A 26,881-nucleotide genomic window follows, 5' to 3' on the forward strand; every position below is an offset into this window, starting at 1 on the left:
GATCAGATTATCTGACGTCGTGTTCCCGATCATGAGCACAATGCAATCTTATCTTTTTTCCATGATCAGGCATATGGAGGACATTTTGGCCCGAAGACTGCAGCCAAAGTTTTGCAATGCAGATTTTATTGGCCTAATCTCTTCAAATATGCATTTCAATATTGCAAGGCCTACAGTGCACGTCAATCTTTAGGCTGCATTTCTAAGCGTAATATGATGCCCCTCAACCCAATTCCGCTAGTTGAGATATTTTATGTATGGGGCATCGATTTCATGGGCCCATTTCCAAATTCTTTTGAAAATTTATACATTTTGTTGGCTATTGACTATGTCTTTAAGTGGATTGAAGCCATTGCTTGCAAGACCAATGACCACAAAGTGGTTGTTAACTTTTCTTAAGGAAAACATTTTCTCTCGTTTTGGTATAACTCGTGCTATCATTAGTAACAAGTGCAAGCATTTTTGCAATAGACCATTTGAGGCCTTTATGAAGAAATATGTGATCACCCATAAGCTAGCTATACACTACCATCCTCAAACTAGTGGCCAGGTTGAGGTGTCCAATAGGCAGATTAAGCAAATTCTGAAAAAGTCTGTCAACCCTAATCGCAAGTATTGGTCCCTTAGACTTGTATATGCCTTGTGGTCTCACAGAATTGTGTTCAAGACTAATCTTGGACAATCTCTTTATAGCCTTGTGTATGGAAAGGCATGTCATCTTCCGGTCGAGTTAGAGCATAGAGCCTTTTGGGCTATAAAGAAGCTAAATTTTCATCTACCTACTGCTGGTACTCATAGAGGACTCTAACTAGCTAAGTTGGAGGAGCTCCCTAATGATGCCTATGACAATGCTAGGAATTATAAGGCGAAAACCAAGGTTTTTCATGATAGACAAATCCTGAGGAAGTATTTCACTCCTGATAATAAGGTTTTGCTTTACAATTCCCACTTACATATTTTTCCAGGCAAGTTGAGATCTCACTGGGATGGTCCCTCTATTGTGTAGACTGTCTTCAGACATGGTGCTGTTGAGGTTTTGAATCCTAGCACTGTGCGATTTTCAAGGTAAATGGTCAATGTTTGAAACTCTACATTGAGTTGCCATCTTCTGCTCTGGAAGTGGTCATGGATCTATGAGCCTCTATATTCATGATCACATCTTTTAGGAGTTTGAAGTTTGTGCGTTCATTCCCTGCAAACACTCACGAGACACCACTCGTCCACTAGTGTAACCTAGGGGTTTAAAGGCTTGTTGCACATGCTAAGTGCAATCGTGATTCCTACGAAAGTGAGTTAGGTTTTTATTCTTTTCATTTATTTTCTATTCTTTATGTTTGCTTGAGGACTAGCAATTTTTAAGTCGGGGAGTGACGTTCCCACTTTTTGTTCTTGTTCCCATCATCTGTCTAGCTGAAGACAATAAACTCAACGCTTATGGGAGGCAACTCACCATTTACTTTAGTTTTTGTTTCTGCCTTTTGGTAATTTCTCCAAGAAATAAGAGATATCAGGCGTAGTTGGGAGCTGATGGATAATAGGCACACTTCAATCTACAAGGTTGTATTGCTCTTTCCCTCTTGTTCTTTATTTTCTATATTATGTGCAAGTCACTGGGGGAGACAAAGAAAACAAATGATAAACACAATTTTCCATTTTTGAGCATCCAGAATTCATTTTCTTGAGTTATAGCTTGGATTCTAGGATTTGTAAATTCCTTTTAATACTTAGTTAGACATAGAACAATATAGTCTTCTATTTTTTTTGAGTTTTCACTTGAAATTTTTGAATTTTTCCATTTCTTGCAAGCTAAAGAAGTTTCAATGCATCTATGAACACATAAGTAAAAAAAAAAAAATTATGTTAATGCAAATAAGAGATCATCTTCTTAGTAACCGGGTCTCTTTGCCACAAGCATCGAGCTCCACGTCAAACAGTTGGGATGTTTAAAAAAAAGATTAAGATATTGCTCATTGGTTCAAATTTGGTTTGTTGCCTATTTGGTTCGAGTTAGTAAACCCTAAGGGTGTTCTACCTCTAATTCCTTAAAGCCATCTGAAGTGAGTGAGAGTAATTGGCCTAAAGCTCGCTCCAAGGACCATTTAGAAAGCTTAAGAGGCTAGAACATTGCATGAACCTGAGTAGCATGTGTGGAAAAGAAAAGAATTGCATGAAAGAAAAGAAAAATGGGTTGAATTATAAAGTACTTGACCATTTAAAGTGTAACTTGAGATTGGTGAACTTAAGTGTATAAGTGGGAATTTGCTTAACCTGGAAGAATATTTTGTTCTTTATTTTGGTTTGTGTTGAAAACATTAGCAAGTCTTAAGAGTCTTTGCTATATGATTCATTGATTTGGATTTTTGCTTGTTCTTAGTTTGTTGAATTTAGCTGAGCTTAGTTGCTTTATTTTCTTTATCTTTATTTTACTCAGGACGAGTAAAAGTTCAAATTGTGGAGTGTTATTATGCTACGATTTATACATTTATTAGCCATTTATTTATTATTTTAGATAAATGTGGCTACATAATATTGGTTTTCACACATAAGCAGGTAACAGGGCAATACGCGGAAAAAAAGCTAAATGGACGGGGATGATGATATTTGGAGATCAAGTGCTACCCACAGATCACTTAAATCAATCAACTGATGATCAAGGGCAAGATTGGAAGAAGTTTCATTAAAGCACTAAGAGAGAAGTTGAAGTCCAATTCAAGAAGCCAAGTTTTTATGCACATTAGTGGGCTGGACTGCGGAGAAGGAAAGCATAGGGCGTAATGGTAAATTTGATTTGGGAATTTGTCGGGATAGGTTAGATATTGGGTTAGTCCAGGGTCAGGATGAAGAGATATAGCCAAAAAAACGTTTTTAGCTAAGTTGAAATTTAGAAGTTAAATAAATGAATTCCACAATCTCTCTCCTCTCTCCCACACATTACTCTCTCTCTCTCTCTCTCTCTCTCTCTCTCTCTCTCTCTCTCTCCCATTCCCTTCTATTTTCGGCTTCCTTTTTTTCCCTTTGTTTTCTCCCACTCATAATACAACTCCACTTTTTCCTCTCTCCCCCTATTTTTTCTCTTGTTCCTACAAGGAGACAATAACCAGCCCCTAAAACCTCTTACTCTCACGCATGCCTTCCCCCCTTTCCTTGTTGTTCTCTCCTAAATCGAATACCTCTCTCTCCTCCATCTCACGGATCACTCTCTCTCCTCTCCTATTTTTTCTCTACTTCCTACTGCCCCACCTTCTCTCTCTCTATTCTTTCTCCTATATAACTACTGCCCTCTCTTTTCTTCTCCCTTAGTTCTCTTTCTATTAATTGGTTCTTGTCAGTTTTAATTTACTTAATTTTCTTTTACTTTTTATAATTGGAGAATCAAAAGTTGTAATTTGGAGTTTGGAACTTGAAGTTCGGATTGAAAATTGGATTCGTCTTTTGCTTGCTCGCAAACCTTGGGTTCAATGCAATTTTCTTAGTTAAGTTATTCTCTTCCTTTATTTATTTTTAGTTAAATAAATTATTCTTCTTCTCTTTGTTTTCTTCTCTTCATCGCCATGGTAAACTAAATCCCGTAATATAGCGATTGGATGAAACCATGAGATGAAGAGCAACTTGTGAGCAATTGATACCCGTTTTTATAATTCCATGAACCAAAACCCTGTTGGCAGCGACTATTGTAAAGTCAAAGTTATGTATGTCATTGATTACCTTTCGTATGCGTAATTGTCAACTTCCAATTCGGTATTTGCTTATAATCTCATTAATGTAGGAGTAAGAACCAACCGTATAGTAGGATTGATAGTCCAGTAACTGATAGACTCTCCAAGAAACTTGTTGTCTAGATATTCAGATTTGATGGTGTCGCAGAAAACTAGAAACCGAAATTATAGATTAAAAAATAAACATAAGTAGAGGAGAAGAACAACAAAGATGGGGAAGGGGGATAGGTTGAGTCGAGCATCTCACTCTTCCATAGGGCATCTCACCCAAGCCATCTCTCACAGCACTGCATCTTACAGTTTTCCAGCACAAAGATTTCATTTTTTTTTTTTTTCATTCAATCGTGGGCTGTAAAACAGCCCTCTTCCTCATTTATAAACTTTAAATTGATTACAAAATTGGGTCCTTCCTTGCATGGAAAGAAAATGAACCCCTTTATAATTAGATTTATCTTATTTGGAAACTAATTACATATCAAATAAAATCCCTCCCTTTTACAAAGATAGAAACCTAATAAATTATAATTCCTACTTTCTAAAAGTAAAAGAAACTAGCTAGATATTATCTTCCTAACTATTACAAGGAAATATGAAAATGGAAACTACATCAATCAAAGATTTCCTAAAATCTTGCAACTTAAACTCCTCCATGCAAGCTGGCCATGGGGTCCACGAATCGAGGGAGAATCTTCTTCAAATCTTCTCCACACAACTTGGGTTGAACCAATCAATTACCAAGAACCAAGCCACATCAGACCAAGCTGCCTCCCACAGCAGTCGCATCCCACAACCAGTCTGAACTGGTATTGGGGCCTTGCTCCTGCGATCTACATCACTCATGCTACGCATGTGTTAAATAACTCATAGAACATATTAAAAATCCGTATTCCTATTGACCTATTCAAGCATGCGGTATAGCACTAGATTGTTTGCCGATTGTTCGTAAATTTTATGGTGGATTCTAATTCCTAAGTGCTTCCCTACATCATAATTTCACCATTCTCTAGTGCTTGCATAATTTTAGGTTCATTAATTCATTCTTCCCTTAATCTTAATTTCACTTTATTATTGCATGATAATTAAATTAGTTTACTTATTTAAGTCCATAGTTAATTCTTGTCTTTCACCATTATTAGTTTAATTTACTTTAATCATGAAAATTTACTAAATTAGTGCACTCTGCCTTAGTTAGAACTAACAATTCCATAGAACTCACCTCTTTGTGATCGACCCGCATCTACACACGACTCGGCGCTTGCGGTTAATTTTATCACTTTTCTCAATCACCTGCCTACTATCCATAATCCGTAGGACACCACCCGGTTGTTGAGCTTCGAACCACAAAGCAATTTTCTAGAACAGAGAGACTAGTAGATCTATCAAAAGCACAAGTGGTCGGGAACGATCGAAGAAAGGAAAGATCACTAATAAAAGGGTAAGTTTCATTCAGGGCGTGATAAACCAACCCTTCCGATCCCGATCTAAGCCATCTATGTTCTCTTCATTAGATACCCGGCCTGTCAATGGGCATACACCTTCTCTTCCGACCAAAGACTAAGTTCCACCATGGAGCTTTAGCCCAAGCCAAGGATAGATGCAAGGTGCTTAGACGGCTACTCCTTGGGCCGGATAGGTCTAGAACCAGAACAAAAAATGGGAGTAAGTTCTATGAATGACAAAGAGGCGCACAATGAGGCTAAGCCTTGAAACCTAGTCCAATGTGGGGCTTGCGGGTTAGTTCAAATTAGGGGTGGTACAAGATAATTTTCCATTAATATATGGGGGAAGGGGTTTGGGAATTAGAAAGGAAAACTATTTCATCTTATAAAATGGGAATGGGTATTTACACGAGAAAGACAAAAAGACTATACAAGATTTGAACTTTTCTGAGTAAAACTAAATTTAGTTGTTATTTGGAGAGGATTTATATGAGGGGAAGAGGAAGGGGTGGGGGAGGAGCATGTGGGCTTGGTGATTTGTGGATTGGAGGAAGATGTAGAGGACCTGAATAATCAAGAGGGAAACTGATGCTCGTATGAAACTTCTTTGAGACCAATGGAGAGATATGGAGTTCATTATGGCTGCCAGCACTGAACAACCTAAGGTTTCAAATCAGCCAAAGAACAACAGAGAATTGAGGAATGCCAGATAGGGACAAGACACGAGTTGAGGGGCTTGAAGTTTCTGACATAGAGTAACATAGGGAAGAGTTTGAGGAGATTTAACTATGTAAATCACCAAGGACATTGATCTGAAACCGAGAACAAAAGAGAGCCTCAGGCCCACAGATTGCTGCTATTGCTTGTTTTGACTGAAAAAAGAAGTCTTGCTGTTATATACAATCTTTTCCAAAGAATAACCTACTGAAATATGGCTCAATTACCCATCATAACACCCAATAATCAGGAACAATAAAGACTTTTAACTAAAACAAAGTAACTGACACAAAAATAATGTATCTACTGTGGGGAAATAAATAAAATAGAAACTACTGGACCAGCAATCTAAACTGACCAGGACTACTAAATATACTGAAATATTTCAATTGATCCTGATTGCGGTATTTCTAAACATCCATAGGACTCTAATAAAAGAAGAAACTGAGAAAGAGAGAGAAATTAGGATCTGGAACTGGTACTGGCGGATGCTCCATTCTGCTGACCCATTCTGGAAAACAAAGGAGAAGAACAGATCTAAAGCCAATTCTTGTGATGCAGCCCTGGGTTCCAAAACCCTGATTATGGGTCTCTATGGACCCAGCACCCAAGCGCTAAACAGTTCCTAATTTTCTATAATTAGTTGGAAGTTCAAAACCTTAAATAAAAGGGAAATAGAATTTGGAAGTAAATGTAATTAAATTTGAAGAGAGTGACAATTCAGGAAGGTAAATTAGGCCATTTTCGTCTGTGTCACCGTGTGTTCATCCGGAATGAATGACAATCTTGGAATTGGAATCTTTCTGTTTTGGGTTATTGTTGGTTTTTGTTAGGCCAAAATAAAATCCTATCGATTTTCATTTTGGAACAAAACTGAAACAAAATTATGATGGGAAGAAAGAGGGACGGTTCTAGCGAATTGCTTCCTGTAAATGCATGTACAAAAACAGACAGTTTAGAGATCGCATATGAAATCCTAATTGCACTTTAGTAGATATTTTGCCACACGAACACAATATATATTTTTGGCAAAAAGAACAAAAGTAAGAGTGCTTGACCAACCTGAATGATAGTTAGTGAACTATTAGTCACCCAATAGATTAAACTCCCCTGCAAGGTCAAGGAAAAGGCATACAGATTCATGATACAATTCTCTTAAAATAAATAAGAATTTTGTACTGATAGATCAAAGCGGTAGCTTCAGAGAAGTAAGATGAGAATAGCAGACAATACAAGGCAGCAAAAGATTAACCAGGAAGGAAGTAAAAATATTGCAGACCACAGCTATGAACAGATGCTCTCAGTTCTACAGTGATGTTAACTGAAAATATATGCCAGCATTAACCAATTGTTCATGGATTTCAATATTTCCTTGATGTGTAATAATTTATAAGTAGAATGGGTTGTGATAAATTATAGCAGCATTAGGTGTAATTAGTGGGAATTCTAATATTTTAAGTAGTAAAAAATTCAAATATCAATACCTGTGGCAAAACCTAAACTGCATGTGATGTACATAAGTCACTTAATGGGCTTATTTTATTGCAAATAAGCTTTGGGTTAGGTTATGTATGTGTTGGGTCTTTGATCACATGGGTTTTCTCTGTAATGAGCTACTTTAATGGGCCTAAAATATGGGTAGAAAGTAGGAAAACGGGATTTAATTCATTAGTTTAGTTAAAGTCCTATTTTGAGTCTATTTGCTTTGTTATTTTAGTTTGAGTCAGTTTAGGTTTCCCTATTAGTGAATGACTAGTTAGTTACCTACTCTATGTTGGAGTTCTAGTCTAGTCCTATTTCAAGTCCAACTCCTATTATGTAAGGTCTAATCCTACTTGGAGTCTAACTCCTAGTTATGGTATGACTGCTAATCTGCCCTCTATATATAGAGGAGCTTACGTACTCTCAATTCTCAGATTTGAATAAAGAAAGTTTGCAATCAATTGCTTAGAGCAGCTGGGATAGCTGTGGGTGAAAAGCCCAAGCTGAGATATCCATTCCTCCCCCACTTGTCCCTTTGTTATTTCCTCTTATTTATTGAAGTCAGATTGCCTATTTCTGGTCAGTGTTGCTGCCATTATTAATACAATAGAAATCAGACCTGTTCATTGAAGATCGACCAGCAAGAACACTTTTCTCTTGAAGCCAATCGATCTCCTTTGCTGCCTCCACCTGGAGTCTGATCTGTCAGACCTTTTGAGGGTCTGTTCTACATCTCAAGTGGACCACTTGATCCACTTTAGAAGGCTCTTCAGGGCTGCCAACTACTGTCACTGCAGAATTCTGGCAATTCTCTCTCCTAGGTCTGATTTTCAAGAAAGTGAATATCTCAGCAACCGGCCATCGGAAGTCCTTCAAATTTTTTAAGTTTTTTCTACTTTTTCTAGGAACTACCTAAGGCCAAGAGTGCAGCTCATTTTAAGCTCCACAGCTGCAGCAGCCCCTCTCTCCCTCTCTCTCTCTCTCTCTGGGCCTATCGCAGGTGAGTTTCTCTCTCCTAGCTGATTGGAGTTTCTCTTGGATTTTCTTTGTTAAGTTGCTTTAGTCTTGTGTGGGTTATTCCTGGATTTTGTCTCTTTGTTTACTAAGCATCTTTAAGTGTAATCTGTTACTTAGTTGTGTTGGTTGGGGTTATCAATTGTTGGGGTTAGTTACCTGTAACCTACTCCTACATTAGCATGTCTGTATATTTCTGAAACTCTTATCTATCATTAATATAAGATATTTGTTGTTGATTTTAATAGACACTAGTGAAATGATTACCTACATAAACAAAAAAAATTCTAAAAACTAGGTGTAGCACTCGAACCTCGACATTGATAGTTAGGGTAAACCATAACATTTAGTACCAGTGAGTGTTTACCCATCCGAAGGACAATGTAATCAGAATATGAACAATGAAAAGAGGTTTCAACCAGCATTTTAAGATTGGTCAACCCAATGGTTTAAAGTATCGGAGTGTATCATACCGTATCGGCCAATATTTATCGGCATCGGTAGGAATTGATACTATACATGATTTTTTTTTTTTTTTTTAAATTTATGTATCAAAGTGTATCATACCGTATCGTACAATACTCTCTGATATTTACGATACATCTCGATACATAAAAATGGGCCCAAATTATGAAAATCAAAGTATATCAGTACGTATCAAACTGTATACGGGTCAATACTTAAGTTAAAACAGACCATTCTTCCCATTTTCATGACCCAGAAATGTAAAAAGCCACCTTTAGCGTGGTTTTGGCTCCCTTGGTATTGAAAAAACTTGGATTTCCTCCCTTGGTGTTGAAACATAAACAGCAACCACCGGCGTGGTTTTAACTCGTTTTCATGTGCTTTGCAAAGGGGTGGGATAAACACTCATAGAATGTATAGATCTATTAGGAGGCGGCCTAACATCACAAAGAACACATATATAAAGAAACTAGTTACCTGAGGAATGTAGAACCCAATCACTAATAATGGCAGTGTCAGAACATCCAAGTAGAGCTTGTAGTACTGCAACAAATATTAGGACCTTATCAATTATGTGCAATGAGATTGGATGCAAGGGAAGATGCAAACTATAGTAATGCTAAAGGGAAAAAAAAGTGACCAGAGATAACCTATCAGTAAATATACACAAACTTCTACAACTTTCTCAAAGCATAGTTTTGAGCCTCAATGATGCACTACGAATGAATTGAAAGCAAACATAGAAATAGCCTTCACCAACTCACCTTGGCTAATATGCTAAACAAGCCAGGCAGTTGTCCCATGGTAGATGTTTGGAAAGAAATCTGACAACATGGTAGAACCAAGTTAAGGCATGATCTTCTTTAAAGTTGTCATAAAGAAATCATCCAAATATACTAACACAATGCAGTTTTACCAAACATACCTGCCACATAATGAGTGAATTAGAATATCACATAGTAGCACAAGTTGAATATGATCAAAATCACTACAACAATGCAAAAGCTTGCTGTAATGCCCCAAAGTTTGGAACCCTAGGATATTTTTCTTTAGCCTCTTCAAATATTTGTTTCGCCACTTAAATTAATAGCTTGAGTGTTAGCCTAGTGATTGTGACTTAAGTTGGTGAAAAGTTAAGGGTTCAAATCTTACAAGTCTTAAAAAGGGGTGGTGAAGCTCATTTATTATCTATTTGGGCTTATTTTAGTAGAAATAAGCTTTGGGATTGGTTATAAATGTGTTAGGCCTTTAGTTTCAAAAGTTTCCTTTGTAATGGGCCACTTTTATGGGCTTATAATATAGGTATGGACTAGGAATACGAAATTAGTCAAGTAAGAATCTTTATTTTTTTATTTTACTTATTATTAAGTGTTTTAGTTGGACTAGATTAGGAATCTATAAGTCCAGTCCTGTTTTGAGTTTATTTCCTTTGTTATTGCAATTTCTTAGTCAATTCAAGTGTCCTACTGGTTAAGAATTGGGTTAGGCCTTTCCCTTTTCGACTCAAGTCTACTTTTGAGTCTTCTATATAAGTTTGTAAGGGGTTCAGGCATTGTACACGAATTTCATTAATGAAGATTACTATTGTTGCTACTCCTCTTCATGTGTGAAGATTTCCTTGTGTTTGGTCAAGGTGACAAAATCGATGTTTGATCCGATTGATTTAAATTCTCTACAAGCTACTATGTTCTTGCATTATTATTCTCTCATTACTATCATTGGTTCTCCTCTCTATTCAATTTCTGATTTCTGCCATCAACAAGTATAGTTCTTCAAGTTCTTCACTCAAGATTCCATTTACTAGAAGATTGGATATAAAGTGTTTTCTAGACTAAGAAAATCAGCCATCCGATCGATCTGATATTTTGAACACATGTTCATCATCCCTTGGTTAGAACATGATTCAAATCTGAGACAATTCATCTTTTGAGGGTTCGTAAAGCTACCCTAGGGGAGGTTACAATCCGAATTTGAGGATTAACTGACCTATGGGCTATGGATTGAAAATAAATTCAGATTTCCTTAAATCTGGAAATTTCATCCTAAGCTAAAAAAATTCTAATTACTCTTTAATCATTCAACCGATCATTCTCATCTTTTGAAGGGTGATAATAAGTGTCATGGGCGATTGATTCCTAGAATTTGACTTCCATCTGAGAAAGTTGACTTTTGGGGTTGATTTTTTACTTTGATTGACTTTTGGAGAAAAGTGGGGTATTGAATTAGTTTTGAACTAAGAGTTTAATGAGAGGCATACCTAATTGCATATGGTGTTTGATTTGAGCATTCAAAATCTTAGAAGGTGGAAGTAGGAGATATGCAAGCTGAGCTAAGTGGGTTTTGTGGGTGTACACAATAGAGGTATGGTATGTTTGGCTTGTATATTATGTGGTATGTTAATTACTGAATGTGATATGTTTTATTATAGTATTTTGCATTGTACATGTTGATATATGATCATGTGTTCCATGTGATTGTGTAAGAGGATTATAGTGGGATTACACCATAGGTGTGGTTTGATTGTATGATGCGATATTTGGTATGCTTTTATCATTTTTTTTTTCTTTTAGGAATAAATAATTTATTACCAAGAGGAGAAGAATATACAAGGGAAAGGGGGGGAGGCCTAAGCTACCAAGAGAACAAAGGCAAAAGCCAAGTACAAAAGCAACTGGAGCAATTACAATTACAAAAACAAAACTAAACTAAAATCACCAGCAATGGCCATCAAATAAAGGGGGGGGGGGGGAAGCCAAAGAGCCAGAACCCATAATGCCCTCATGTGGGATGGATGAAATCAACTTGAAGGTTCTAAGAAGCAATGATGTGCGAATTTCTAGGGGTATTGTGGACTGGGCGGGTCTGGAGGGATGAGGTTTTGGATTTAACATCAAAGTAGATAGCTTTCCAAATCTTATCAGGAGAACAGGATTTGGGAGTCCAATTACGAATGTTATGCTCCATCCAGAGGTGGTTAATTGTAGCACAAAAAACCAGTTTGCCGACAGTGCATAGATGGGGGAACCAGAGAAGGTCATGTCAATCCAATTCCATTCCCTATCAAAAGGGAGAATGGATCTTCTAGTCTGCCAACATTTGGAAATGACAGCTTTCCAGATAAGGGAAGAGAAGAAGAGGTGAGGGATGTCCTCTATACCTTGAGGACAGAGGCAGCAAGCAAGGTTGGCTGGGATATGTCGGTGAATGAGGAAAGATTGAGTGGGCAGGCAATTTGACAGACATTGCCATAGAGTGAAGCTATGTCGAGGGATGTGGTTTTTGAACTATACAACCTTATGCCACGGAACTACCGAGGAAGAGGTACAGCTAAAAGACCAAGCAAAGGCAGAAGCAAAGGTTCCATTAGAGGAGGAGCCAAATACATTTGTCATCTCTTCCTCTGCGACCAGGGGAAAGGGGGGAAGGTTGGATCAAAGATCAAGGAGGGGAGAGGGGAGAGGGGAGAGGGGAGAGGGGACCAGCCAGAGTGGAAAAGTATAGAAGAAACAGAGGCATTTGAAGGAAGACCAAAAGAGTAGATGATTCTAGGAGAGATAAGGCTAGAAAGGATGCCAAGAGTCCTTCCAGAGGGAGATAGATCGACCATTTCCAATAACGAAGGAGATGGTTGGGAGGGCAACAGATCTATAATCAAGAATCTTTCGCCAGATCCAGGAGGCATCATTAATGGAAGGAGCGGTCCAGAGGGAATTAGATTTGAGCAAACCAGGGTAAATCCAATCCACCCATATGCTTTTTTGTTTGGACACAATCTTCCATATGAGCTTGAGAATACCAACGGAATTGGTGGTTTTGATTCTTCTAATCCCAAGTCCCCCTTCAGCTTTAGGAAGGCAAAACTTTTCCCAGCTTAGGGGTCTTAAGAATTTAGAGGAATCAGAGCCTTTCCAGAGAAAGGAGCAAAGGAGACCCTCAAAGGATTTGATGATGGAAGCAAGAAGGGTAAAGGTACTAGTCTAGTAGAGGTACATGGACTGAAGGACCGATCTAATCAAGGTCAGGCGGCCAACGAAAGAGAGAAGCTTACCTTTCCAGAGCTACCACCTTTTCCTAAGGTTGTTTAGTATGGGGGCACAGTGATGAGCAGAGAGCCTCGAGGATATAAAGGAGAGGCCTAAATATTTCAAAGGTAACGACCCAAGCGGGATACCAGAGAGCTCAGAGAGGTAGTCACGGGCTTCAAAGGAAACACCAGAGATGAAGATATTGGACTTGAGGAGGTTAATGCTGAGTCCCGATAAGGATTCGAAGTATTGGAGTGGAAAATATAGTGGAAATGGAGAGAGGATCAGCCTTGGAGAAAATCATGATGTCATCAGCGAATGCCAAGTGGGAAAGGAGGGGGGATTCGCATTTCGGAATGGGAGAAATAAGATGGAGGTAAGTGACAGATTGAATAGAACAAGAAATGACTTCTAAGGAGAGAAAAGCAGAGTGGAAAGGGGGCATCCTTGACGGATGCCTCGGCCTGAGGGAAAGTACTCGGCCGGGCTCCCATTCACAGGACGGAGAGTCGAGGGGAGGAGATGCAAACATGGATCCAATGGACAAAAGATGGCAGGAAAGACATTTGAAGCATCACATTGGAGATAAATTCCCAGATAATAGTGTCAAAACCTTTGTGAATGTAAATCTTGAGGAGGGCCGCTGGGGCATAGGACTTGCGGTCAAAACCTCGAACAATCTCATGACAGAGCATAATGTTGTGTATGATACTCCTTCCCCCGCAATAAAGGCAGATAAGTTGGGGCTGACGAGGGAGTCAATAACTTTCTGAATCTTATTGCCAAGGACATTAGCAATGAACATGTAAAGGAGATTGCAAGGAGAAATGGGTCTGAAGTCATTCATAGAAACCCCACCTTCCTTTTTGGGGATGAGACAGAGGAAGGTATGATTTATACCCCCCAATTTGGTTTGGATTAAAGAAGAAACTATGCACCGCAGAAATAAGGTCATTTCTGATGGTATTCCAGCAACCATCAGGGCCCGGAGCTCTGTTGGACTAGTGGGATAAAATGGCCGAGATGATTTCCTCCTCGTTGGGGATGGAATGGAGGAAAGGAATTAAATCAACGGGGACATACTTGTTGAGGAGGTTGTGGGAGATAGGGGTGGGGGTGGGGGTGGGGGTGGGGGTGGGCGTGGGCGTGAAGGGGGGGCTAAGAGTCTCTGGAAGTGAGAGACAGCTTCAGCCTTGATGTGATCCGAGGAATAGAGATCAGTCCCGGAGGAGGAGATAAGCATCGGGATGGAGTTGGCATTATTTTTGGCTTTAAGAGAGCCATGGAAATAAGCCGAGTTAGAGTCACCCACTTCAAGCCATTTGAATTGGGCTTTCTAACGAAGGAAGCTTTCTTCCTGATCAAGTAGCAGGGATAAATCAATAGTGGCTGCTTTCTCTTCCTCAGCTAGAATTGCATTGAGAAGATTCTGCCGGAGTTTGGACTGGATAGAGTGGAGCTTGTCTCTACCGGAGGAGACCGAGAGGAGATATTCCCAAAGGTGGAGGAGTTCTAAAGCTTTAGGGAAATTTTCACACTTTTGATTCTAGTGGCAAAATCAAGGAGAGGGGAAGGAGAACGAGACACATGACTGTTCCAAGAATTATGGACAAGGGAATGGAAGTCCGGGTGAGATCCATATATCAAAGAATTTGAAAGGTTTAGGGTCAAAAGAGCGGAAGGGAGGGACATGGATTGAGATAGGGTTATGGTAAGAGATCCCCGGAAGGCCGAAGCTGGCATGGGATGAGGGGAAGGAATCAAGCCAGGCTTCATTACCAAAGGCCCTGTCAAGCTTACAGGTGATGCAGGTTAATTACCAAAATAGGCTTGTTTTATTAGGAATAAGATTAGGGTTGGGTTCCATATATGTTGGGCCTTTGATCCTATGTGTTTTGAGTGTAATAGACCACTTTTATGGGTTTAAAAGGGGGGGTCTAAGATTGAATACGGGATTACTAGTTAGTTTCCATTTTCATTAGTTTCCTTTTTAGTTGGGCTTGATTTGAGTTATATTTGTTTCTTTAGGAGTCAAGTTATTAATTGAGTCAAGTCATTAGTAGTTAGTTTCCTTTTTCAACTAGTTTCTAATTTTAGTTAGTTTCTAATTTCAGTTTTTAGTAACTATTGTATTAGGAGAATATTTGGTTTCCTTTTTGAGGAACCTTCTATTTTGTAATTCCCTCCCCCATTAACATTATAAATAAAGAAGAGGAGGCTCCTAAAAGCCTAGATGATTTTGAAAGATAAATTAATGGTTGCTGCTATTGTCTTCGTCATGGAGATTTGTCTTGTATTTGATAAAGGCTAAAGGAATTGGTGTTTGATCCAATTGACTCTTTGCGGTGTGAAGCCCAAGAGGTTCCTTTCAAGTGTTTTATTCTTCTCTTTTCAAGCTTTATTATCAAGGTTCTACTGCTGCCAAACAAATCAGGTATTCATTCTGCAACTTTTCTGCCCAGAAAATTCTGAAATAGGACCTGTCGGCCTTTTCTGCTGGAGCTAGTTTCAGCCATCGATTAGTCTCCAAACTAAGGTCGATTGTTCCCCTATATTCCCTCATGGATTGACCCGAAGTAGGTCTGATTCTAAGCTGCTGTTACAGAGATATTCAAAATCTCCGGATTTTTGTCTTGTAATGCATCTGCCAGAATTTTAACAGAATCAATATTCTGAATTGTTATTTCTGTTCTGCTGTTTTCTGCTACTATTTTGGGACTGCTGCACCTTATTAATATTGCTGGTTATTAGCTTATTGGGTCTACTGAAGTCTGGGTTAGATAGTGTTGAATATTGTGATCGATAGCTACTGTTATCCTTTTTTCCCGTGGTCTGATTTTGCTTGCTGGTATATCAATCTGCTGTGGATTATTGTGGAGGTTATGTGGTTGTTCTTAGATTAAAAGATCCTGAAGATGAGACTTGGTTAGACCCCTATCCTAGTCTACATTAAGTGGAAAATGGAAACTAACTAGTAATCCCGTATTCAATCTTAGACCCCCCCTTTTAGACCCATAAAAGTGGTCTATTACACTCAAAACACATGGGATCAAAGGCCCAACATGTATGGAACCCAACCCTAAGCTTATTCCTAATAAAACAAGCCTATTTTGGTAATTAATCTGCATCAACAGGCCACACGGAGATTACCGGATCTTTTGTTGTGCCACCTAAGCTTGACACCAGACCATCTGAGATCAGTAAGATTTAGATCATCAATGCAATCATTAAAAGAATCCACAGCCTGAGAATCAATGGGGTTACCCACCTGTTTTTCATGTTTAACCCGAATAACATTGAAGTCCCCAGCAATGCCCTAAGGTCTGGGACCCAAGGTGTTGGCAAAGGAAAGAAGGTCATCCTAGAGGGGGGACCTGAGAGAGGCCCTGTCGTGGGCGTAAATAATAGAGAGGAAGCAGATGAATGGGCCAAAGTGTTGAGGGATGGAGATGTGGATAGCTTGAGCCGAGGAAGAAAGACAGGAGATGGCGAGGAGGGAGGGATCCCAAAGAATCCAAATCCTTCCGTTCGAGCTGTGGAGGTAATTGGATAAGGACCAGTTGGGAGCAATGACAAAGCAATACGAGTTGCATTGACTTCCAGAACCCTGGTTTCAAGAAGACAACAGCGGTTGGACTGGGAGGAGCGAATAAAAGATCTGATTTCCTCTTATTTAACCAAGGAATTGAGGCCTCAGACATTCCATATGGTCTAAGGAATCATTGGGAACCAGTGGGTGTGGGCATCGGACGCTTGGAAGAGCTGCGAGGGGTGATGGGGTGGGGAGACCTGTGGAGGAGGATGGTCGGCGGTTATAACCTATGACAGGAGTGGTGTTTGAAGTGGATGATAATCTGGTGTTAATGGAAGAGGTTTTATGTTTTTGTTTTCAGGGATTCACTGTGGAGGCTTTGGTGATGGTGGCGGGAGGGGGGTTAAGGCTAGTATGATGTATGTGCTGGTTTGGGGCAGGGGTTTCATCTAAAGCTGTGCCCAGAGGAGCATTCTGAATTGTATATACTACTGTGCCCAGTGATGCATTCTGAATTGTATGAACTGCTAGTGGACCATTGTAGGTGAGTTGAATTCCAATCGCCGTGGGGCTAAGACTCTTCATCTGAGTTAATGGGTTGGTGTCCAGATTTGCTAAGGAGGAGTGCAGCGCAGAGGAAGGTGCATTAGGGTCACTGGAGTGCAGGCTAATCAAGCATTGATTATTAATCGGCGAAGTGGACAGATCCAGATTCGAATAGGGGTCCAAGGAGCCTTCGGAGGCCGACGCTGGAGGAGAGCGCAAAGCCGGGATGGAGAAAGAAGTGGTTGGGCCTTCCAAGGCTAGGCGAGGGTCAAAGCGAAGAACCTGAGAGTTGATGCTGTCAAAATCTTCAATAAAGGCATACGAGCTAGTAGGCGAGACGACTAGAACAGCTGACGGAACAACTAGGCACACCGGAAGTGAGGCAGCTGCAAGGGGAGAGTGCAAGGTCTTGCCGATTGACTGAAGCAAGGAAGTAGCTTACTTAGGGCAAAGCTCTGGAGGCGGCGATTGAAGACGAACAATAAGCAAGGGGCGACCAGCGAAACCATGCCGACAGAGAACATCGTCGGGTGAAGAAGACCTGTTAAATGGGTTGGGAGGGTCGAGTTGTGGGTGAGTAATGTTAGGTTGGAAGGGTGGGTCGGGTTGTGGGTTAGGAATGGTAAGACGGATGTGTGGATCGGGTTGTGGGTTAGCGGTGGTAGGTTGGTTTGTTGGTTGGTTGGTTGGGTCAGGTTGTGGGTTTAGATTAATAGGTCGGTTTAGGGAGTGGGTAGGATTGTATAAATTACCTAGGTAGAGGGGGTGATCCGATGGAAATTTAGAGGATTGGTTGAGCATATGAACTGAGATAAACTAGCTTAAGGGGATAAAATATAGTTCAGGATTGGACCAGAATGGCCGAGTCGTGGAAGGTTGAATAAAAAGAGAACGAGAAGAGTTAGGTATTTCCACCAAGGAGGCTGAAGACGGGGCACAGGTAACAATACCTAGGAGAGGCAAAAGAGGAGGAAGAGTAGTTTTGGAGAGGGCAATGGGGTCAACCAAGTGCCTCGGCCATCCGATCTGGCTATCAGGAAGCTGAGTGTACAGTTGTGGAAGAGACTGCATAGAGGCTATGTCAGGGTCTGACGACTCCAGAGCTGAGAAAGGGTTGCATCGAATGGGTAAGAGCTCCGACAAGAGACTAGGGTATCTAGGGTTCATGGCCATTGGCGGTCGTCCGATAACAGAGCTAAAACATTTCCAACAACGAAGGGTTATTCCTTCGTTTTCTATTTCTGCTTCTAATGACAAGATGATCTTTGGAAGATTCTGACTGAGAGAGGGGGTTCAACAAAGCTTTGTTGGCAGTAGTATTTTGGTTGCAAAAGCGGGAAGGATCAACAGTGGCGGATTTCAAGCATAGAGCAGTTTTATGCCCAAAGCAATTGCATAAAGAGCACACCGGGGGGATCCATTTGTAAGTTTCTTGGATGAAAGAGTGCCCTTCACCATTGATAATTGTAACTAATGAAGGGAGATCAGTTCCAGCTTGCACTTCAATACAAACTCGAGCAAATGATAATTTGTCCATGGTTTTTGTTCTTCTATTCGAGTATAATGGTTTACCAATGAGAGAGCCGACAATACTGAGTTCCCTTAACACACCAAAAACGGAGGGGAAGATTGGGGAATGAGACCCACAGAGGAATGGAGGAAGGCTCTGTTTTGCTGAACGATGATTGAGCATCCCATTGTCTCACAAATAAGGGTTTCTTCCCAACATACCAGGGGCCCCCATCTAAGACAAAAGCTTTGTCTGATTCATCATCGAAGTTGAAGACGAAGGTCCTACTGTCGAGCATGTAGATAGACACAGAGCACACCGGCTTCCATTGTTCCATCAAGGAAGTTTTTACCATGGAGAAGGGGGGCTGCTTCCAAGAAACGTACCAATGATGCAATTCTTCCACTTAAGGATCTCAAAATCCAGAAGGCCAGGAGGACAGAGGCCGATAGGGGAGGAATCATGAATAACCGAAGGATGAAAGTATAAGGTGTGGCCAATCAAGGGAGGGGGAGATGCTAGCAGCAGAGGCTGCCGGAGGGGAAGGGGGGCATAGGTTGGGGTTACGGCATAGGCGTGGGGGAGAAAAGCCAGGCAGTTGCAAATGCCTTTTGCTTATATCATTGAGATGTGTTGACATGTGCTTATTTGAATTGTGTTTATGTCTAACATGAGTTTATGGAGGTGATTGATATTTGATGGAGATAAATATTATTGCATGATGTGTATTGATGTTGATTCGTACTTGGAGATTTTACCTGTGTTATTCACATGTGTGTTTTTTCAAAGAAAGTGATTTTGTTTAAAGGTGAAAAGAAAAGTGTTTGAGGGTAAATAGACTGTAATTGCCACCCGAGAAGAAGTGATCCTTGGAGCCACAGGAATTGGAGATTTGGATACCCACTATACACAAATGAGTGTTAGTGGTGCACGAGGATTTGAAAAGGTGACTTATAGGTGATTGGTCAGCTTCTCACTCGGAGTATGGGCAATTGCAGGTTGTTTCTCTTAATAACGGCTAAAGAATTTTAGAAATGAGCTGATTTTCAAATAACCGTGTTTTTTTATTGAAGGTGCTATTTGAGGAAAACAAAAAGTGTATTCTTAGCCGTTACTTTTGTTTGATTGTAGTTTTGTGTTGTGATCTTACTATATTATTTCTTACTGGGCTGAGCTCACCCCATTATTTTAACACCACAAATGATTGTGATGGGGACATCAAGGTGTACAGCCGAAAGAAGGCCCAACCACACGATCCATCTTTGTGGAAGGAGGATTAGGAAGGAGAGAGAGGATCGAACCAGCCTTTCCCAGCGCTAGTCGATTCTTCTCTCCTCTCCCATTGGCCAATTTATGTGGCCCCCACAGATCTGATTTGGTTATTTAGTAGTTATCTTTTACAATCATGTTTTATTTTTAGTTTGAAATAAATTAGGAAGTTACATGTTTTATTTCTATTGGTCTTGAGAAAGTCCTATATTGACTAGGACTTACTTTTGTTAGCAATTAGTTCTTTTAATTGACTAGGATTCCTTTTTGTTAGCAATTAGTTTCTTATTTAAGTGTAAGGCAATTGGCCAAGAATTTAGTTAATGAATTATTTTGAAAGCATGTCTAGCGCAAGTCTCTCCCCCCCCTCCTACGATTCCCTCTCCCTTCCTAATTTCTCTCTTACTCTCGATCTTCTCTTTTTCTCTCTCGCCTTTTCTCTCTTTCTCGGTTCCCCCTCTTCCCTCTTTTCTCTCTCAGTAGTCTGAATTGTTGCCATCCTATTAACTCTCTGGTGGTGCAACTATTGTGGGCTGCTGCTCCGTCACTCAAGCTACAAGGATGATCACAGCCCCTTGTCTCCCCCTGCTACTGTTGAGGCTGCTGGTCACTCCTTCAATTAATCAGGAACTGCTGAGACATCCAATGGATTTTCTTCATCAACAACAGCGTGGACAGCAAGCTTTTTCATCCTTGGAGGACATCATCTTCTTCTTTACTCCTCAGACTTGGGCAGCAGGTAAGTAGTGAACTGAACCCTTCCATCCCCCCCATTGTTCCCTTAATATTTGCTTCATCCTCTTCCATTAAACCCCCCCCCCTTTTTAGCCCATTGTTTTGACCTTTATTTTGCCCACTATTTTGCCTTAGACGTTGCTGATTTTCTTTATTACAAAGCATGACTTGTTAGAACATATAACATGGGACTCTTATCTATCTTTGGTGCTTAATAGCCTAGTGTTAGAACCTAACTTCACTTGCTGCAATGTTCCCTTACCCCATATTCCCACTTGACGCTTGAGTGAGTTTATGTGTCTTTCTTTTCATACTATTATTGCTCATTGTTATATTGCTCATTAATTTCACTTTATTTTGCATGTCAATCTTGTTTACTAAGCTTCCCCAACCCAAGTCCCTTGAGTTTACCCTACCTAGTTAGTTAATCTTGTAGGAAACCTAGTCACCAAGGAACCCCTACATCAGATTGAGATGGAGATATGCTTGAAGCGGTGTTCAAGGGTGACTCAAAGATTTCTTTATTAGTTGTTATTTATGTTTTCTTAGATGAATGTAGTAGAGCTAACTTGATTTGTAAACTCTAATAATTGGTTTTGAAGTTTAACTGGGACATACCATAGATTGCCACCAATAACAGTACTTGAAATTTTTACAATGGTTGATTAATTTTGGCTTGAGATTTGAAATTAATGAAGTTTGTTATGAATGTTTTGTTCGTACCTATCAATCATTTGATCAGCACCAGTGAGGGTTGTACCCGCACTTGACATCTGGGTTTGGGTTGTGACATCTGCACTTCAACCATTTTCCATCCGCATAGTTTGTCACAATGTGACCATAAGGTTATAGGTAGATGTACATGATCATTTTTTAATGAAACAATAGGGTGCACCCTAGGTCAAAGAGTATGAGTATAAATTACGACAAGGCATTTGAAAGGAAATTAGTCAACATGATCACCATTACTATCTATACCAGTGAATTTAATGGTAATTAGCTATAAAAGCGTTATTCAGGGATATTGTCTAGTTAAATTGAGTCGAAACAGCCTCTCGACATTTTCGGGGTGAGGCTGTGTAATTTTCACCCCCTGGACCTCATACATGTGGGAGCTTCGTGCACTGGGTATGCCTTTTTTTTTTATTGTCTAGTTAAATTAAGAACTATGTATGTGGTTACTCTATTAAGAAGAAATAATTGGGTTACTCACTTTTAGTAAACTTGTTAGTAATAATTGATTCTTACTATAATCAACCTGTCAAAATAATTATATTTTTCTTCTTCTTCCCCTTTTGGCCTAGCAACATTGGCCAAATGATTCTATATTTATTAATATAGGAAAAGAGAACGTTGTCAAGATGTGTAGCGCCTCCCTATGTCTATCTCCTTCCACAATTTGGGGGGGGGGCATATATGCCATTTCATAGGAGGGAGGAGAGAGATAGACACAGGGAGGGGCTAGCATAGCATAAGCAACCTGGCAGCGTTCTTTCTCCCTTATTAACAAGTTATATTTAATTAATATTTTTGGCAAGTTCTTCAATGGGGCTAATAGAACAATATATTAGAATTATAAATTTGAAAAATCCTTAAATATCTTAAAATAATTCCATTCACTTTCTTACCTATACAATTTTTCTTCTTTTCTTGCCATTACTTTATTAAAAATAAAAAAATTCACTGTTAGTTAAAACGGGAACGGAAAAAAACAGAGATGTACGGTACGGGTTTTAAACAGATAAAAATGATGAACGGTAGGTCAAAAAAAGGGTAAAAAAAAAAAAGGGAACATCAAACAGACGAAAACGAACAGTACGAGTATTAAACGTGTAGTTTTCAAAAAAATGAAACCAAAAAAATGGTAGTATACTCATGCAATTTGAGAGATTATTACCTGTATACCTACATCTAATGTTCCAAAAGCTCTTGGAGTCCCAAAATAAAATCAAGAAGATGAGATGTTTTTCCTATAGATAATATGGAAGTTAAAAACCAAAACCCTAGTATCCTATCGTCTTCACTCTTCACTTCTACGAATGGTTTTTTTTTTTTTTTTTTTTTTTTTTTTAATAATAAAATTCTTATTTTACCCTTAAAATACGGATACGCATTTAAAATGGCCGTTTAAAAGGTGTTTTAAACATATTTTTTTGCCATTTGCATTTTTCCCCGTATTGCATAATAGCATACGGGAAAACGTGTTTTAAACGGGAAAAAACAGCAACCGCGTTTTAAATGCGTTTTAAGTAACAGTGGTTCTAATTACTAACTGGCCAAATGGACCACTAAAAGCAATGTGCTTATGTATTCAAAGTTTGAAGTAGTTTATTAGTTGGAAAGGAATCTCCTTGTACCTACCTTTCCACCCAACATATAAAAAAGATAAAAAATAAAATAACAATCCTGTTCCATAAAGTTCTCTCTAATGTTTTCCTCCATGCATTGCACACATTTTGGCTAGTTAATCAACTAAAATGCACATTCATAGCATGCCAAAAGATCTTGGTCCACTATAAATGGAATATTATGTTTTGAGTCCAGTAGAATATCATTGTGGAAGCTTCCTCAAACAAAACTACACATTTCTTAGATAATATTCATCATTCTAATATACAGTACATGCCTTGGCTGTCTGCTTACCCAATCCTAGGTGAATGCATAAGAATGGGAATAGGGTTCACTTCCAACCTATTTCCCAAGGATTCTAACATGTGGCAGCTACGTTTGAATTCCAAAATATGTTCATGTTTCTCAAATCATCTCCTTTCCATGTGGCAAGTTCAGCACTCTAGCTGTATGCCACAGGGCAAAAAAAGCTGTTATGCCCCAAGAAATTCAAGCAATGTTTATTTTATTTAAGAAAAGGAACCAATAATCAACAGCTGTAGATTGCAAAGAAAAAGCACAAGAAGTTGGGCTGTGGGCCTGGTGCTGACAAGGGAACCGTACAGGAGGATACCCTTGTCATTTGGACCTTTTGAGTTTTGATCATCCTACTCTGCACTCTACATTGCAAAAAGCATTTGCCATGCAGAGGCATAAGGCACATCAGGTTAACCAAATTTTGACGCGAAATAACTGAAACTAGCTTGAAGTGTCAGTGGAGAACAATTGGCACTCAAAACTTCAAGGAAGTTGAATAAAACTATATACCTGAACATTGATGAAATGCAGACCGGCAATCAGTACAGGAAAGATAGGGCCCAAAAGACCATGTGGCTGTTCAGTCAAATTCTGGAACCATAATGTGCCGCCCTGCGATATATTTAAGAGGAGCTTCATACCTTGATGAAAATCATTGCAGAAAGATTAACTAATTCTCAAATTTTAAATAAAAAAGTTCCAATAGGTTCAGTCAAACAATAAATTCAGTTTAGCATTACGATATTATCCATCAATGTTGGCATGAAAAAGTTAACCTATCTTCCAAGAACAACGTTCAGAAGTCACAAAATATGAGGAATAGTCCACAGCTAATGAAAGAGAGACAATAGAACAATCGTCCAAAAGTGATGTCTGCTTGGAAGGTTGCTTACAGACAAAGGCAGGATAGCAGTCAAGAAATGGAACCTATGCAAGGTACCACATAGGCATGTACTACCAAGAGAGCATGTAGCCGAAATGGCAACACAACTTATAAACAACAAATCAGTCACAGCCATCAAACAACCTGCAACTGGGGCTATGTGGGGATTTTGATGAATTTTTTGTCGCATAACTACCCTAAGTGCATGCGGTAACAGGTGCCACATGGAAGAGAGAAACATATTGGGAAGATGTTATACAGCACCTTGTGCTTAACAAGGACACATGGCACACAAATCGATAGCCACTTTATATGGATGGATCAGCAACTGAAAACTAACAAACTAATCAAAACAGGAAAAAAGGCCCAGGACCATGGGAAATCCAATGAATAAAATAAAAAACAAAAATATGGAAGCAGTAGCTGGGCTTGTTTGTCTATCCAGCTTCCATGTTTAGCAGCAGATTGCGGTAACAAGCTTCTAGGTTCAGAGCCTTTAAATACCCAACTACAGAAAATTACATAGGACTATTAGACAAGTAAATCAACCTACTTACACTTATAGTTCACTACTTAAGTTGCGCCTTTCCTTTTTTGACAAGTGGAAGTAGTGGAACACCTCGCACCATGCCAGAGTATTAATATCCTATAAGTTCACAAATAAATAAAGTGGGATTGATATCAAACGGCCCCAAAATCTGCTGAAATGCAATTTCGAAGGCAACCAAGAAAGGTCCACCATATAGGCACATCACCTTCTCCTTGTCATAAGTTTCAAGCGAAATGGAGCAAGCTACATGGCCAAAGCTTTGAGAAATGGCTGAAACTATGCTGCGTGGTATTCCAAGGCAATCAGATTGAACAATGCGGTTTTGACAAAATTATATTTATTATATAGTAAGCAGAAATAGAGATCTTAACCTCTAAGAATCTGACTAGGAAGGACTTTCAAATCAGTGAAACCTGTCTGTGTATTATGCAAGATTGATATAGAGACTACAAATCATTTGTTAATACAATGCCACTTCTCTTGAAGTTAATGATCAACTAAGTCAGAACTCTTTGCAGTAAGCTGGGTGATGATGAGTAGTTTGGTCAGGCTGATATATGCACGGGTACTTTGGGACACAATTCCTTTTGCAATTGGCTGTGAATGTATCAGCAGCAAATGAAACAAATTCATATTTGCAAGTGAAATCCCTGCTCCATTGAAGGTAGAGCAAATAATGAAGTGCAGTAGTATCTCCATGGGCGACAGCATCACCATTATTCCAAGAGCTCAGGTGTACTAGGCAATTTTTAGAATGGGATTCTACTTTTAATAGTGAAGCTAGTCTGTCGGAAGTGGTATGTATGGGCCTGACCCTTTGTTTCTCTTTTATCAATAAAGAACCAATTGAAAAAAGGGAGAACAAAACAAAAATTTTAAGAGAAATGGTTCAAACATTAATTGTGTGAAAAGTTTGATTTTAGGCCATAACACAAGATAATTTTAATAGATGGGGTCGTCGGCGTGAATAAAAAAGGAATCATCTTCAATCACTATCCCATTCCTCCTTTTCCAAAGGGCTATAGACTTTTTTTTTGTATGTGTGTGTGTGGTGGGGGGGGTGGGGGGGGGGAGTCAATTTAAGGACAACAGTAAGTAAATCCGACAACATGGATAACAGACTCTGAGGTTCTAAGAGTTATATGAGCTTACAAACAGAAACACTTGCTACTGACTTACAGTATCAAACCCAGGGTAATGGTCCAACGACATCCTCCGTATACTTGTCATCCACAAGAGAAAGCATGGCACCTGCAAAGAGAAAAATCACAAACATTATTTCCAAGCCATCAAAAAAAACCAGAGAACATTAATAAGAGCATCAAGCAAAGCTTCATAAATGTATACAATTGCATAGTGTTAATATTGTTATGTTTCATCAGTTGTATAGGCCCTGAGGCAGGACATGACTAAAAAGGCTCCATTCAAGATTTGTTTGACGGTATTCCACTGGGGGGCATCATGCTGACTGAATTCTTGGTCTGACGGTACTCCACTGAGGGGCATCATGCTGATTGGATTCTGGATAATTTCTTCTTCAGTCTGGTTTTCCGTCATTGTTTTTCACCGTGTAGGCTATGTTTCATGGTTTTCCATACAGATTTTCACAAAACTCTCTTCTGCAAAGTTGTAGATCTAAGACTCTTCTTTCAGACTTGATTTTCTTGGATGGTTCTGATTTTGTTTAGTACTTTTCCCGAAGCTTTTCCCTCTGTTGAAAACAAGGAAAATCCCGGATATTTGGCCTCAAATCCGTTGATCTCGCAAGATTGAAACAGAGTTTCCCTAGAGAAAGCTCAAACGACCAAGACGGGAGGTAGCCGCTGTAAGCTTGGCATACAATTGCGCTTCCACCCACCTGGTGAAATAATCAATCGCTACGAGAATGTACTCATGTCCATTGGAGGACTTTGGGATGACTTGACCAATTACGTCTACGCCCCAGGTTGAAAATGGCCATGGAATCATTATTTGGAGTTATTTTGCTGCTATGCTGCACTAGCTCTTTTATATTTGTTATTTCATTTACTTAAGATATTATTCATAAATAAGCAAATACCCCCTATTTGAATCCAATAAAAATAGTTTAAAAATCAAATTCTAAAAGGATAAAAAGTCAACCCCCCAGTCCAAGAAGAAAAACTAGATTTTGGTTATAAGGGCGATTTTCAACTTTTAAATGCTGGAGTTTTTCTCAATTATGAAAATTTTATAAATTCTATCATGTAAAAATATTGCTAAAAACCAAAAGTCCGGTAAAATAATTTTTTGTTTTGATATCCATAAAATTATTTTCATTCATGCGATTGTAACAGCATTCGCGCACTTAAAAATAAGTTTTACCGGAGCATA

General features: G+C 39.3%; 1 protein-coding gene across 1 annotated transcript in view; it reads right to left on the bottom strand.

Moving 5' to 3' along the window:
* LOC122063239 (ALBINO3-like protein 2, chloroplastic) overlaps positions 1–26,881 on the bottom strand; it is a 51,838-nt gene that overhangs the window by 17,897 nt on the left and 7,060 nt on the right. The window contains exons 4-8 of the mRNA XM_042626944.1: positions 25,709–25,780; positions 23,607–23,708; positions 9,598–9,657; positions 9,311–9,376; positions 6,935–6,982 (exon numbers count right to left, since the gene is read on the bottom strand). Coding sequence (XP_042482878.1) covers positions 6,935–6,982; positions 9,311–9,376; positions 9,598–9,657; positions 23,607–23,708; positions 25,709–25,780 — 348 coding nt within the window. The remainder of the gene's footprint in view (positions 1–6,934; positions 6,983–9,310; positions 9,377–9,597; positions 9,658–23,606; positions 23,709–25,708; positions 25,781–26,881) is intronic.

The sequence above is a fragment of the Macadamia integrifolia genome, unplaced genomic scaffold (assembly GCF_013358625.1).
Source record: "Macadamia integrifolia cultivar HAES 741 unplaced genomic scaffold, SCU_Mint_v3 scaffold1259, whole genome shotgun sequence".
NCBI lineage: Eukaryota > Viridiplantae > Streptophyta > Magnoliopsida > Proteales > Proteaceae > Macadamia > Macadamia integrifolia.